Below are 14,115 nucleotides of genomic sequence, written 5' to 3'. Positions count from 1 at the left end.
CGGTCTACCTAGCAGGAAAAGAAAATCTTCTAGCAGGCCATTTAAGCAGAATTATGTGTTGGCCAGGGGAATGGCAACTAAACAAGGTGTTTCTGTCTCTGCTAAAGAAATGGGGTCGGCCTCAGGTAGACCTTATGGCAACAGCAGTCCACAGGCAAGTGCTCGTGTTTTATTCAAGATTCAGGGACCCGCAAGCCGCTTAGACAGATGCGCTGATGGCCAGATGGGACATGGAACTGGCCTATATGTTTCCGCCTTTCCCAGTGATTCCCAGGATTTTGAGGAAAATACAGAGGGAACAAGCACGGGTAATAGCGGTACTTCCTTTCTGGCCATGCAGGGCCTGGTTCACGAAGTTGATACAATTGGCAGAGGACGGGCCAGTAAAGTTGCTGGACAGGATAGACCTGTTGCCACAGGGCCAAGTAAGTAAAGCGCAACCACCGTCATGGCATTTGAAGGCGTGGTTGCTGAATCCAAATCATTAAGAAGTAAGGGCTTCTCAGATGCAGTCATAGCAAGGCTTTTGAAAGCTAGGAAACAGTCTACATCTAACACTTATTATAAGGTTTGGAATAAATTCGGGATATGGTATGAAGAGAATTCTAGCCCTCTACAGAATATTTAATCAATACTGGCGTTTTTGCAATCAGGCTTGGAAAGGGGCCTGGCTACTAGTTCTCTAAAAGTTCAAATTGCAGCATTAGGAGCTATGATGGATGTGGACATAGCTAACAATAAATACATAAGAAGATTTATCCAGGCAACAGGTAAAATCAGACCTAGGTTCCGCCAACATTTGATGCTATGAGATCTTAACCTGGTCCTATTCGCTCTGAGTCCCCGTTTGAGCCTTTACAAGAGATACTGATGAAAATCCTGTCTTGGAAAGTGTAGCAATTAGTAGTCGCAATTACGTCGGCGAGAAGAATATCAGAATACAGGCGCTATGGGCGGAGGAACCATATATGAATTTTTTTGACGATAAAGTAGTACTACAAACCAACCCGCTCTTTTTGCCCAAGATGGTTTCTGATTTCCATATCAACCGGGAGATTATTTTTCCTGCTCTATGCGCAAAGCCGAGTATTGCGAAGGAAGAGAAGCTAAACAAACTTGATTTGGTTAGAGCATTGAAAATATACTTGCAAAGATCAGAAGCGTGCCATAAGGCGAAAAACTTGTTCATACTTACTGAAGGAAGTACGACAGGACAAAGAGCCACCAAGGATACGATTGTGAGGTGGATCAAAGTTGTATTCAAAAGGCCTATGAAGTCAAAGGGCAAGAGATACCGCAGGGACTGAGAGCCCATTCAACAAGGGCCATAGCAACATCGTGGACAGAGAGAGGATCTGCTTTAATAGAAGATTTATGTAAAGCGGCAGGATGGGCCTCAGCACATACTTTCTCCAAGCATTACAGAGTGGACGTCTGGTCCTCGGCAGATGCTAAATTTGGGAGGAAGGTGCTCAGCGCAGCAGTCCTCTGAGCAATGAAGTCCGGGAGAAAAAAAAATTGCCTTTTTTTCTTTTTTCCTTTGAAGGGCGAAAGGCCGAGTTCTATGGTTTTTTAAGTTCTGGTTTGTATTTCCCTCCCATTATCATATACTGCTGGGATATTACCCAGTGATTGGCTGCCATGGGGAGGTAGAGGAAATATCAGATTGTTACCTGATAATATGCTTTCCTCTACTCCTCCATGGCAGCATATATTCCCTACCCTGTGATTGCTAATTATTGTAATGACCTGTGTTTTGTATTAAAGCTGAGAAATTTAAGATAAGGAGGATGTGGCTTATATGGACGAGAGGTATTTTTTTCCTTTCCCAAAGTACTGCCAAATGGGGAGGAACCCAGTGATTGGCTGCCATGGAGGAGTAGAGGAAAGCATATTATCAGGTAACAATCTGATATTTCTTCTATATCATGTGGATGTCTGGGGGCCTACGTCTTGTTTACATTTTGGAGAAGAGATGACCCCAAGATGCACAATGAGAAGATAACATCTGGGCAATGCCACATAACAGAGCTTTTTTGGGTGACAGGAGGGGGTCCTACATGTTATTAGGCAGATGGTTTTAGTGTTATGGCTGATGTTGTATAGACAAGAGCATTTCATTATGTAGTATAAAAAAAGGTTGATTTTTGGCCATAGTTTAATTTGGAGAATTTAACCATTCTTTGAATTCTGATTGTGATACTTGGGAACTTCTACTTCTAGAAACAGAGTAAGGACCGCTTTGGACTAGAAGGAGATGAAGAATCCACCATGTTAGAAGAGTCTGTTTCACCAAAAAAGTGAGTATTTTATGTTCTCTAATAGAGAAGGTACTCGTGTTAAAAAAGCCATCTTTGTACTATTATTTTGGGCTTCTATAACTACATGGTTGTCCACCAAAACAAATCTACTTAACTATATGGAAGTTGTTACCCTTTTGTTTATGAACACTTGATGTAATTATAACCACATTTCTGTCCCCTAGATCCACCATCCTTCAGCAGCAACAGGTCACTCGGCCCGGTAAGCTTGAGCATGGTACTGTCGCCCTACCTGCCATTATACGCTCAGGATCAAGTGGCCCAGAAACGTTCAATGTAGGCAGTATGCCGTCGGCACAGCAGCAGCTTACTACAGGCCAGATGCACAGAGGTCACATGCCACCACTGGTAAGTACAGAAAACTGAAAATTAGGTGTGAGTGACCAACCCCTGATTTGTTGTAAATTAAATGAACATAAACAGACTGTGTGGCATTGTGTCATCCTAGAAATGATGACCAAAAGTTTACGTATATGGTGTTTGGTTATCATGTGTCTTTACGGGATGCAGTTACAATCCCGGCGTTCAGAATCCCGACGCCGGAATCCCGACCGCCGAAATGCCGACACTTTCTCCCACCCATGGAGGGAGAATAAATTAGTGTGCCGAGCGTAGCGAGGCACCGGGCCCGCTGTGTGGCGAGCGCAGCGAGCCCGCAAGGGGGGGCGATCCACGTCCCCCCCTTGTCGGCATTTCGGCTGTCGGGATTCCGGCGTCGGGATTCTGAACGCCGGGATCCCGACCGCTGGGATTCAATACTGAATCCGTCTTTACCCAGGATATGTACTTTACATTGGTAAAAGCTAGTTACAAAAGCTTCATATTTGTACCACTTAAAATTTTGAGAATCTGTGTACATCTACCTACATGTCCATTAAATGGAATATGAATATATATATATATAGATATACTTTGAACGGCACTCCATATACAGTAAGAAGACGACCGGGGTGCTCACACAGAAGGGTAGATAGACATAGGTGATAGTGGCACACACTCGGGTTTTCACAAAAAGCAGTCAGACTACAGCTGTAGTCTGACTGCTTTTTGTGAAAACCCGAGTGTGTGCCACTATCACCTATGTCTATATATATATATATATATATATATATATATATATATATATATATATATAATTATTATTTTTAGTTTTTTCTCAAAATGTATTTTGTTGAGATAAGGTACAATAAAAAGTATAGATACATATAATATACAAGGTTGATCAAACGGTAAATTATTATCATACAGTATGTATAGTTCAAAACAACAATATATACAATGATAGAAAATTTCCAAAAACATTTTAATTTTTTTTTATATATACAGATGGAGCCTGCCCCGAACCCCCCCCCCCGTCCCCCTTTACCCTGCCCATCTCCCTAAAGCGTTGAGAGACTGCGTCCCAGTTCAGTGTAGCCACTGTCCGCCGACGCTTGCCAAGGATGAGGGGCTCCATCTGTACTGTAACTCAAAATATAGTAACAGTATACACACAAGTGGGGGTTATCTTGCATGAAGCAAATTATGTATTCCACAACAGATTACCAGGGGTTCCCAATCTTTTTCTAATCACGGCACCCTAGAGTATCAGAATTTTTCCAAGGCACCCCTAGGCCCCCAAAAATATATATCAAATTAAGTAGATTGTGTTTATATGTGCTTCTTAGGTTCAGTTATGTGGTAAAGGGCAGGATTTGGTTCTGATTGTACACATTTTATGATTGGCAGCCACCAGCACTGGTTTTGTCCAGAAATAATTGATCATAAACAATTTGAATTGGTCCTGGACGACCAACCCGAGGCACCCCTGCAAGTGTCCCGAGGCACCCCAGGGAGCCACGGCACACAGTTTGGGAACCACTGGATTAAACAGTATTTCCATGGCATGAGAATCTCGATAGCAATGGGTTGTTAGAATTCTAGTTTTTCACATAGAAGGATGTGTGTAAAAAACTTTTGTCCAAAACTGAGAACAAAACAACATAAACATCATTAATCTAACAAACCATTAGTGCCTACCCGGAGATACCGCACACATTGGATTTCATATATCTTCCAATAATTTAGTCAGATGCCATGTCTTGCTAGCAACGTTTCGGGAACTTTTATTTTCCTGTTCTCGGGCTTCAGTTACCTGTAACTGTAACTGAAGCCTGAGGACGGGAAAATAAAAGTTCCCGAAACGTTGCTAACAAGACATGGCATCTGACTAAATTATTGGAAGATATATGAAATCCAATGTGTGCGGTTTCTTGGAAGGATGTATGAATACGGTTACCAGCACCACGGTGGTTGACACATGAGCAAGCGAGTGCCAGCACATCACATGAGTGTGTGTATGTGTGTGTATGTATATATATATATATATATATATATATATATATATATATATATATATATATATATCTCATTCCAAGTGCCCGGCACTCCTATGGATGTCTTTTAGTATGACCCGGTGCCTTCCTTGTAGCTTTAGTAAGCTCTTGTAGATGCTGGGATGGATGTAGGCGGCACTCTCGGATTTAGTGAAGCAAAGAAAAAATTTATTGTGGCTCCAACATGTTTCGGGCACAGCCCGTCCTCAGGGAACAATCCACACAGTGCAAGTGAACATATAAATACACAAACCAAGCAGAGAAAACCCGCCCCCCACCTCATCAGCCCACAACAACTCTCACCTGCGAGCTCCCCTGCTGACTGTCTCACCTGTCGCCATCACTGCACTCTGCCGGCCCGGACACCATAGTTGAAGCTGCAGCTTCTTCTTCTGATGTCATCAGCCTCGCGCTGCGGAGCGCACAGGGAGTCCAAGCCTCGTTCTGGGTGCCGCTTCTGGTGTGGGTTGCCTAGGCAACGAGGCGCTCCTGTGATACAAAAAAATCAAACTGTTAAAAAACAGTTATATATATAGATAGATAGATAGATAGATATAGATATATATATATATATATATATATATATATATATATAGATAAAGGAAATTACACTGTAATGGTGCAAATCGACGTTTCGGGCGGGTAGCCCTTTATCAAGACAAGGGCTACCCGCCCGAAACGTAGATTTGCACTATTACAGTGTCATTTCCTTTATTTCGATTACTGCCGCCGTGCAGTGCAGAAAACCATGAAAATACCCCTTCTCCAATTAGCTTTTTCCTCACAGACTGCAATTCTGTGCCGTTGGACATTGTCCAGTGCTTGATGAAGTTAATCAGTCGCCTAATGATACCTAATCATGCAAAAGTAAATACATTTTCAATCATGTGTGAAAATGATTAATTCCAGTGCAGTTATTGGTTAGTAGTCAAAGTAAACTGGTCTCAATTCACTGAACTGGAATACATTTAGGGAATCCCTTTAAGCAATCTAGGAACACTGTTGTGTCCACATTGAAAGGAGGAACTAGTAGCATGTAAACTTGTGATTGGGCTGCAAAACAAAACTTTATCTGGAAAGGGAGAGGGGATGGAACAATAATTTCTTAATGACCTTATGCATCTTTCCTACTAATGATTGGAACAGTTTGATTGTTCATTTGTCATTGACTGACTGGAATACATTTTTGTTTAGAAGTCTAATTAAGGAAAATTAATAATATTCTGTAGTGTGTACAGGTGAAACTCGAAAAAATTAGAAAATTGCGCAAAAGTTCATTTCAGTAATTCCATCCTAAATGGTGAAACTAATATATAGGACAGTATTCAAAGCTCCCGATTCACTGTTTTTTTCCCAGCAAATCTGGCTTTTTTCACTATCTGTGGTGAATCTATTACACTGAAAATGTGATTCACCCTATTCAGTGTTCACTGTTCGCCGATAGTTCCCTGCGGAGGTTAGAAATCACAGTCAGGGTCAGCGTGCCCCATAGGCGTTGAATAGGGTGAGAGGGAGAGCTGGCAGCGAATGCTCCAGCCCTACGGAACCCTTTGAATGTAAATGTATCCCTCTGAGGCACTTCTGTATTATATAGCTTCCCTTCTGGACTTGTAACTTGGTGGGACTGCTATGCTATTACTGGTGCCTGTCCTTGTGTTTCCCTTGTAAGCTTGCAGCAGGGCCCTCCTACCTCCAAGTCTGTCTGTTGTTACCCAGTTTGTTTTATCACTGTCTACCATTGTAAATCGCTACAGAATATGCTGCGCTATATAAGAAACTGTTAATAATAAATAATAAATGTGCAGCGAATCCTAAACAAGATTCCCTGCACATAGCGCAAAATGTAATTGAATACCTGCCCTAGACTCATTTCATGGGAAGTGAGATCTTTCAAGCTTTATTTGTTATAGTTTTGAAATACTGAGATGTCAGCCCTCTGAAAAGTATAATCATGCATATGTACTCAGTACTTGGTTTGGGCCCCTTTTTGCATGAGTTACTGCCTCAATGCAGCATGGCATGGGTGCTATTAGCCTGTTGTATTGCTGAAGTGCTATGGAAGACTAGGATGCATCAATTGCAGCCTTCAGCTCTTCTGCAATGTTTGGTCTCAAACACACTATGAGGTTCAGGTGAGGCGAGTTTGCTGGCCAATCCAGCACAGTAATCCCACGGTCATTGAACTAGGTTTTGGCAGTTTGGGCAGATGCCAAGTCCTGCTGAAAAATTAAGTCAGCATCTCCATAAAGAATTTCTGCTGAAGGTATGAGGTTCTCTAAAATGTCCTGGTAGACGGCTTCATTGACTCTGGACTTGATAAATCACCGTGGACCAACACCAGCGGATGACCTGGCTCCCCAAATCAACGCAGACTGTGGAAACTTCACACTGTACTTCAAGCATCTTGGATTATGTGCCTCTCCATTCTTCCTCCAGGCTCTGGGACTTTGGCAAAATTTGCTCAGAAATTAGGACTTTTGACAGATGAGCAACAGTCTAGTTATTTTTTCTTGAGCCCAGGAAAGACACTTCTGATGTTGGTTGTTGTTCAGGGGCAGCTTGACGAGAGGAATATGACATTTGAATCCCATGCCCAGGATCAATTTGTGTGTGGTAGCTCTTGATGCACCAACTCCAGCCTCAGTCCACTCCTTGTGAAGCTCCCCCACAAATTTGAATGGCCTTTTCCTGGCAATCCTCTTCAACATCCCTGCTGCTTGTGCGCCTTTTTCTTCCACACTTTTCCCTTCCACTTTCTATTAAAGTGCTTTGATACAGCTCTATGAGAACATCCAACTTTTTTTGCAACTTCTTTTTGAGGCTTTCCTTCTTGTGGAGGTTGTCAAAGATGGTTTTCTGCACAACTGTCAGGTAAGCAGTCTTCCCCATGATTGTGATTTTTACTGAACCAGACTGAGAGACCATTTAAAGGCTCAGGAACCCTTTGGAGGCGTATTGGATTAATTAGTTGATTAGCGTGTGACACATTGAGCCAACAATATTAAACTTGATCACAATGGGGGTTGTTCTGGTTCACTCCTTCTCACAAATTCCTTCTTAAATGGAGAATGCAGAGAGAATTAGATTTGGATGAGTTATTTTGTTTCTGTGCAGGAAAAATACTGGCTACTTTATTTTTACACTGCAATATAGATCTCACTTTGAAGTAAAACCCCACCCAAATCTAACTCTCTCTGCACAAGTAACATCTACCCCACCTGCAGTGCACATGGTTTTGTCCATTTAAGAAGGAATTTGCCAGAAGGAGTGAACCAGAATAACCCCAAGTATTCTAATTTTCAGAGATTTTGGGGTTTTCATAAAATGTAAGCCGTAATCATCATAATTATAACAAATAAAGGCTTGAAATATCTCACTTTGCATGTATAATATAATATACTAGTTTCACCTTTTAAGTTGTATTACTGGAATAAATGTGTGTATGTATGTATGTATGTATATATGTGTATATATGTGTATGTATATATGGAAGTAAAGCCACCGGTTCCTGCTTCGTGTCCTTTGATCAGTTGCTAAGAGTGCCGCACCATCGAGATTGTATATGGCAATTTGCATTGCTGTAAAGGCACCGGCTCATTCTACCGTGGTCAATTGGAGTGCCGTACCCTGGTCTTTGTGTGTGTGTGTTTATATATATATATATATATATATATATATATATATTTATATTATATTTAAAACAATTGTACAATCTGCATTATAACAGAATACATTTGAGGTCCTCGGTATATTTTGGCCAAAAATGTGGGCCCAGTCCAGTGCATGGGACTTCCCAGGCCAGCAACAGCTAACTGCCCCAAGACCTTACACTAGTTAGAGTTTAAAGTGCTAAGTTTTACATTAGTAAGAAGCAGAAGCTTTGTGTTAAGAGTGTTACCTAGACAAGAGGTAATAAGTATTGCTAAAAAGTGGTGTGGTCTGGCTGACTTGGAACATCATATTTTTGACACTTCACCCGGCACTTTTTAGTACCTAATTGATCTTTTTTTGTTTTTACCAATATAATACTTTTACACATTCTAATTGTCAGCTCTCACCTATTTAACACTTAAATGTCTCACGTGTGATACCTTGGTCCCATGCCCTGCAGTTGAACCTTAATGTTAGAGACCGACAGGATGAGGTTTCTTGGAGGCTGATTCAGCCTGCGATGCCATTCACAGCCAATCACAGGGATGGATTCCCACTCAGGCGGGAAGGGGGCTAACTGATCGCAGGGCTGCAAAAAGTTGCAGCCCTGCAATCAGTTCTGAACCACCCCCTTTGTAGCAATTGATGATACCTCACATTTTGGAATATGGGTCACCAAATGTCTGGATCAGATTTCACAGTAGAGTATTTCAGCCTAGTAATATTTCAGTAGGAATAGCTGCGATAATCTGCAGTAGTGTCCTGAATAGAGTTGGCTGGTAATATTTCAGTTGAAATACCTGCGACAAGCTGCAGTAATGTTCTAAAGAGTTACCTAGTAATATTTCAGTAAAAATAGCTGCATTCAGAAGGTGTAACATGGGTGTTAGGAGCTGATTGGCTGGTAGGTTTTCACTCCTCTTCATCACGAGAAGGGGTGAAAGAGGCTGCCCGTGGGTCCTCCAGCCCCACAGCACGGATCTGCAGCGCAGGGGGTCCCTACAGTGTATGTTATATCAGTGGCGGGGTCCCTGCAGTGTATGGGAACTAGTAGCTGCAGGGACCCCGCCACTGATATAACATACACTGTAGGGACCCCCTGCCCCCAGCGCGAATATTCCCCTCCCTGCGCTGCCCGGGGGTGGGGGGGTGTCTAGTAAGGTAGGAATCCCGTTTCAGATCAGTTTTGACACCAAAAAAAAATGGGTCTGAAACGGGTAGGACCCTGCTTTTTTACCGTTTCCAAAAACCGTTTTTTTTTTTTGAAACGGTAAAATCACTTTGCACCTTTCAGACCGCACAGATTACCGTTTAAAAAGGTTAAAAATCGGCAAAATACCGTTTTTTTAGTGCGGGCTGAAAGGGGCATTATTTGATCCAAGTTGGTTTCTGGTGAGAGATGACTCCAGATAAAATTTCCTGGGTGGCTACATTAATGTATGTCACTTTTTCACTTAAGCCGATTTGCATGAAATGCAAAGATACCATAATTAAAATTGCAACATATTTTTTCCTATTTTTATTTAGTGCAGGCATGTCCAAAGTGTGGCCCTCCAGCTGTTGTAAAAATACACATCCCAGCATGCCTTGCCATAGTTTTAGCATTCCCTAATAGCAAAACTGTGGCATGGCATGATGGTACTTGTAGTTTCACAACAGCTGGAGGGCCATCGTTTGGACATGCCTGATTTAGTGGATTTAAGAAGTTTATGCATACGGTTGTGGCTGCCATGAAATGTTTTGAGGACATTTAGTGGTGATCTCTCCTATTTTTATGCTGTAACCACTTAAATCTCTTGTTAAAATCCCTGTAAGAGTCGGGAAGGGTGCTGTTACATATGGGTTTCCTGTGTTATCAGAGACCACATGACTAGGATTTTGCAATTTGGTCTCTGAAAGCCTGAGGAAAGGCAAGTCTGACTTGCAGTGCAGTAGCCCAACGCCATTGATGCAGCCTATAGTATATAGTAACAATCACACTGCTCAGATGTGCAGGAATGAGCAGACTACATAAAGCAATCTGATTTTGTTTTTATTTCTTAATGACATTTGGTGTTTGTGCGATCTGTAGGATTTCTGTATATTCTGCTATTTGTCAGTACACTGATAATGCAATGTGTGGAATTAACAGCTCTAATAATATTCTGTACCATCACCTGTCCTTCCGTACTCTTATGTCCGTTTTATTTGCACACAAAACGAGGAATCATTTGTGTCTTCGGCTCGTGAAATGTCTCGTTATGCTCCTCTTTTCAATTAATCAGATCCCAAACAGCCCAGCCATATGTCACTGCTAATTAGCAGAATAAATTGTCTCCTAACCTACTTTCTGTGCGCTTCCAAACCACTAGAAAACGTTTTCAGTGCTCAGTAAAGGATGCGTGTACTACAGGGACAGAGGACTTCCCTTCCCTCCGTTTTTCATTTCATGATCACATCTGTTGTTTATATTTCTTCGTGGAAGAAGCTGAATGGAGAGTCTAGAAGTGTTCTAAGCTGTAGTAAAAGGAGGAACAGGTGACTTATAAAGAAGCGATTGCTTTGTGGCTTGAATGACTGGATGTAGAGGCAAATGAAATACAGCAGTTACCCATGTAGAATAATCTGTTTGCTTGTGCTAGAGAAAATAAACATGCAGGCACATTAAGATGGACGGTGAAAGTGATTCAGATCCTCGTGTCAAATACAATTTGATCAAACATGGAGAGAAGCTAGCGTCCTATTTGAAATATTTCTAATGTTGTGGGGTTTCTTTGTTTTCATTTGGAAAGACTTCAGCACAGCAGGCTCTGATGGGGACCATTAACACAAGCATGCATGCAGTTCAACAGGCACATGATGATCTGAGCCAAGTGGACAATCTACCACCTCTAGGACATGATATGGTAAGTGTCATATAATGTCATTCATTTATCTAAATTGATGGAATACTTTTTCATAGCAACTGAGTGTTTCTCTCTGCCTTCCCCTCTAACCAATGTGGATGGAAATAATAACAGTTTGGAAATGTGTGACTCTTTATATCCTAATAATGTTTGCTTAGGTGGTATTTCTCTGGAAAACCAGGCTATTCATTTTCAATTGACGATATGCCATCAGACGTCATAAACCGCTAATGTCAGATACCTGTTGTTTTGGAATGTGGTAGCATTGCAGAGCACAATATATATTGGCACCTTATAAATGATGTCATGTTGTGTTGCACCCCTGTTTATTTCTAGGCATCCAGAGTTTGGATTCAAAACAAAGTCGATGAGTCCAAACATGAAATCCACTCCCAGGTTGATGCCATCACTGCAGGAACAGCATCGGTAGTGAACCTGACTGCAGGTAAGATCAGCATGCATGCTTTTAGCTAGTTATGGTTTACAGTCTTGAGTGGTATATAAAATGCTGGTTCCAATGTCAGTAATTCGAAAAGAACAGTCAGTAGTTTGAAAATATATGGTCAACATGCAAAGGTGACAGGGTCAAAAGGTCGACAGGTGGATGGTGCTTATGGTTAACAGATACAAAAGGTTGACATGTTACTTTATTTACGATCGACGTGTACTATGCCTGGCAATAGTAACTGTGCCCAAAGCATGGCGAGCAAAGTAAACCTATAATGGTACATGTTCCACTGATTGTGCTTAGATATGATAAAACATACAGAATCACACCCAAATAACTTTGAAAACCCCAAAAACTGCTGTCAAGGTTTTGCTCCTGTAGTTTCAGCCCAATGAATACTGCAGCATGCCTTGGTGAGTATGCCTGTGCATACACATCAAGCCAAAGAAGAGCCTGGCTACATCTGTGTATATGATTTATTATTATGTTTGCTTCTTTGTTTAAATATGTCTCTTGCACATACATATTTAGACAAATGTAATAAATCACTGCAATTTGTGCTTACAGGCTGCTTCAGCTACTTAATGGGGTGCTGACTTAATAGCAATAGCGCAATGTGTTTGGGAATCTACATCGACCTTTAATTTTATGACACAATTATACCCGACGCTGCCCACAACGGCTGCCTTTGAGGCCCCCACACTCACACACACACCTGCTTTTGAGACTCAGCACTGCCCCCATGCCTACCTTTGAGGCCCGGCACTGCTAGAATAAATTCTCCCCATTAGGTCAACTTGCAATATTATACACAACAATTATCAAGATTGTTTTGCTTTTATTCATATATTTAATCAAATTATTCAGTTAATAAATAGAAGCCTTTCACTTCTGATGGAGTACAAAAGTCCCTAATTGTTTAATACACCACTATATGGACACACCAATTACAGTCTGATTTGAATTTTGTTTTTTTACTTTTAGGGGATCCAACAGAGACTGATTACACAGCGGTGGGCTGCGCAATCACCACTATTTCCTCTAATTTGACTGAAATGTCGAAAGGAGTGAAGTTGTTGGCTGCGCTGATGGAGGATGAGGTTGGAAGTGGGGAGAAATTACTGGGAGCAGCAAGGACACTGGCGGGGGCTGTTTCTGATCTACTAACAGCTGTACAGCCGTCTTCTGGAGAGGTCAGATGCTTTCTACTCAGTAAATTCCATGAAGCAACAGTTGTAGCTAAACTGAGTAAACAAATGTTTACCTTGATCAAAAATATTAGGCTTATTACTCATTTTACTATATAAAACAGAATGATTTAATAATTATCTCACTAGCCTTAACTTGTTTATAGGGTAGTATGCATGTCATAGGCGGACTAACTGTTTCAATCACAATTAATTTGAACTGTATAACACCTCGATCTGTTACAGTAGTGTGTGGTGGTGGTGGTGGTGTTTGCAGCGTAGATTTCTTGATGTACCCAGTTTGTGAATGAGCCTCATACTGTAGATTGCTCAATTTCTGCTGCTTTGAATTACTGGACCTGGTTCCCCCGCTCCCTAGCATAGATTTAGTCTTCAGAATATCTTTGGAAATGTTAAACTAAATAATAAACCTTTTTGACTCATTCATTTCCTCATTAATAAAACTGTTAATTTTTATTTCCTTTCTAGCCCCGTCAGACCGTTCTCACAGCAGCTGGCAGTATAGGGCAAGCAAGTGGAGACCTGCTACGACAGATAGGAGAAAATGAAGCTGATGAAAGGTTCCAGGTACATATGTAGCGAGTGGAGCACTGATGCTTGGTTCTTAATTTTTATTGTTGACAATCTGTATTGTGTTCTGTTCCCTAGGATGTATTAATGAGCCTGGCAAAAGCTGTAGCTAATGCTGCTGCCATGCTGGTACTGAAAGCCAAGAATGTGGCACAAGTGACAGAGGACACAGGGCTACAGAACAGAGTGATTGCTGCTGCTACTCAATGTGCTCTCTCTACCTCCCAGTTGGTGGCTTGTGCCAAGGTAAGCCAGTCAGTGGTTACAAAAGATGATTGAGAAGTTTGTGGCTCAAGGTACAGCGTAATGTGCTAAATAGTTCTTGTTCTTTTCACATAAAATTAAACTCCTTATAGGATTACATAACCAGTGTCAAGTTAATAACGGTGGTTGTTTTCCTTTTGCGCACATTTGAAATCCTCAGGATGACTGATTTGTTTAAATCAGCTACACGGTCATAGAGGGTAGTCACGCACAGAGATCAATAAGGAAATGGTTATGACACTAGGGGATGCTGCTCCTTCTGATGGTATTGTTAAGAAATGGACAGTAGTATTCAAACGAGGAAGGGAGAGCCTTGAAGATCAACACCCTGAGAGACCTGTCAAATTTACCACAGAAGAAGTAAATTGTTTTATGATATTGGAAGTTCAAAGA

The 14,115-nt window shown here is 41.5% G+C and overlaps 1 protein-coding gene across 3 annotated transcripts in view; it reads left to right on the top strand.

The window, feature by feature from the left end:
* TLN2 (talin 2) overlaps positions 1–14,115 on the top strand; it is a 237,705-nt gene that overhangs the window by 116,026 nt on the left and 107,564 nt on the right. For 2 of the 3 annotated variants that reach the window (XM_083183520.1, XM_083183519.1), the window contains exons 13-19: positions 2,224–2,300; positions 2,486–2,669; positions 11,119–11,232; positions 11,569–11,677; positions 12,665–12,873; positions 13,357–13,455; positions 13,537–13,704. In XM_083183520.1, coding sequence (XP_083039646.1) covers positions 2,224–2,300; positions 2,486–2,669; positions 11,119–11,232; positions 11,569–11,677; positions 12,665–12,873; positions 13,357–13,455; positions 13,537–13,704 — 960 coding nt within the window. Of the gene's footprint in view, positions 1–2,223; positions 2,301–2,485; positions 2,670–10,736; positions 10,865–11,118; positions 11,233–11,568; positions 11,678–12,664; positions 12,874–13,356; positions 13,456–13,536; positions 13,705–14,115 lie in introns of those variants that run through there. The other variant, XM_083183521.1, reaches the window with a different exon arrangement.

Source organism: Crinia signifera, chromosome 4 (genome assembly GCF_055691185.1).
Source record: "Crinia signifera chromosome 4, ASM5569118v1, whole genome shotgun sequence".
Taxonomy (NCBI): domain Eukaryota; kingdom Metazoa; phylum Chordata; class Amphibia; order Anura; family Myobatrachidae; genus Crinia; species Crinia signifera.
The sequence above is the reverse complement of the archived record's forward strand: the minus strand, read 5'-3'. Positions and strand labels throughout refer to the sequence as shown.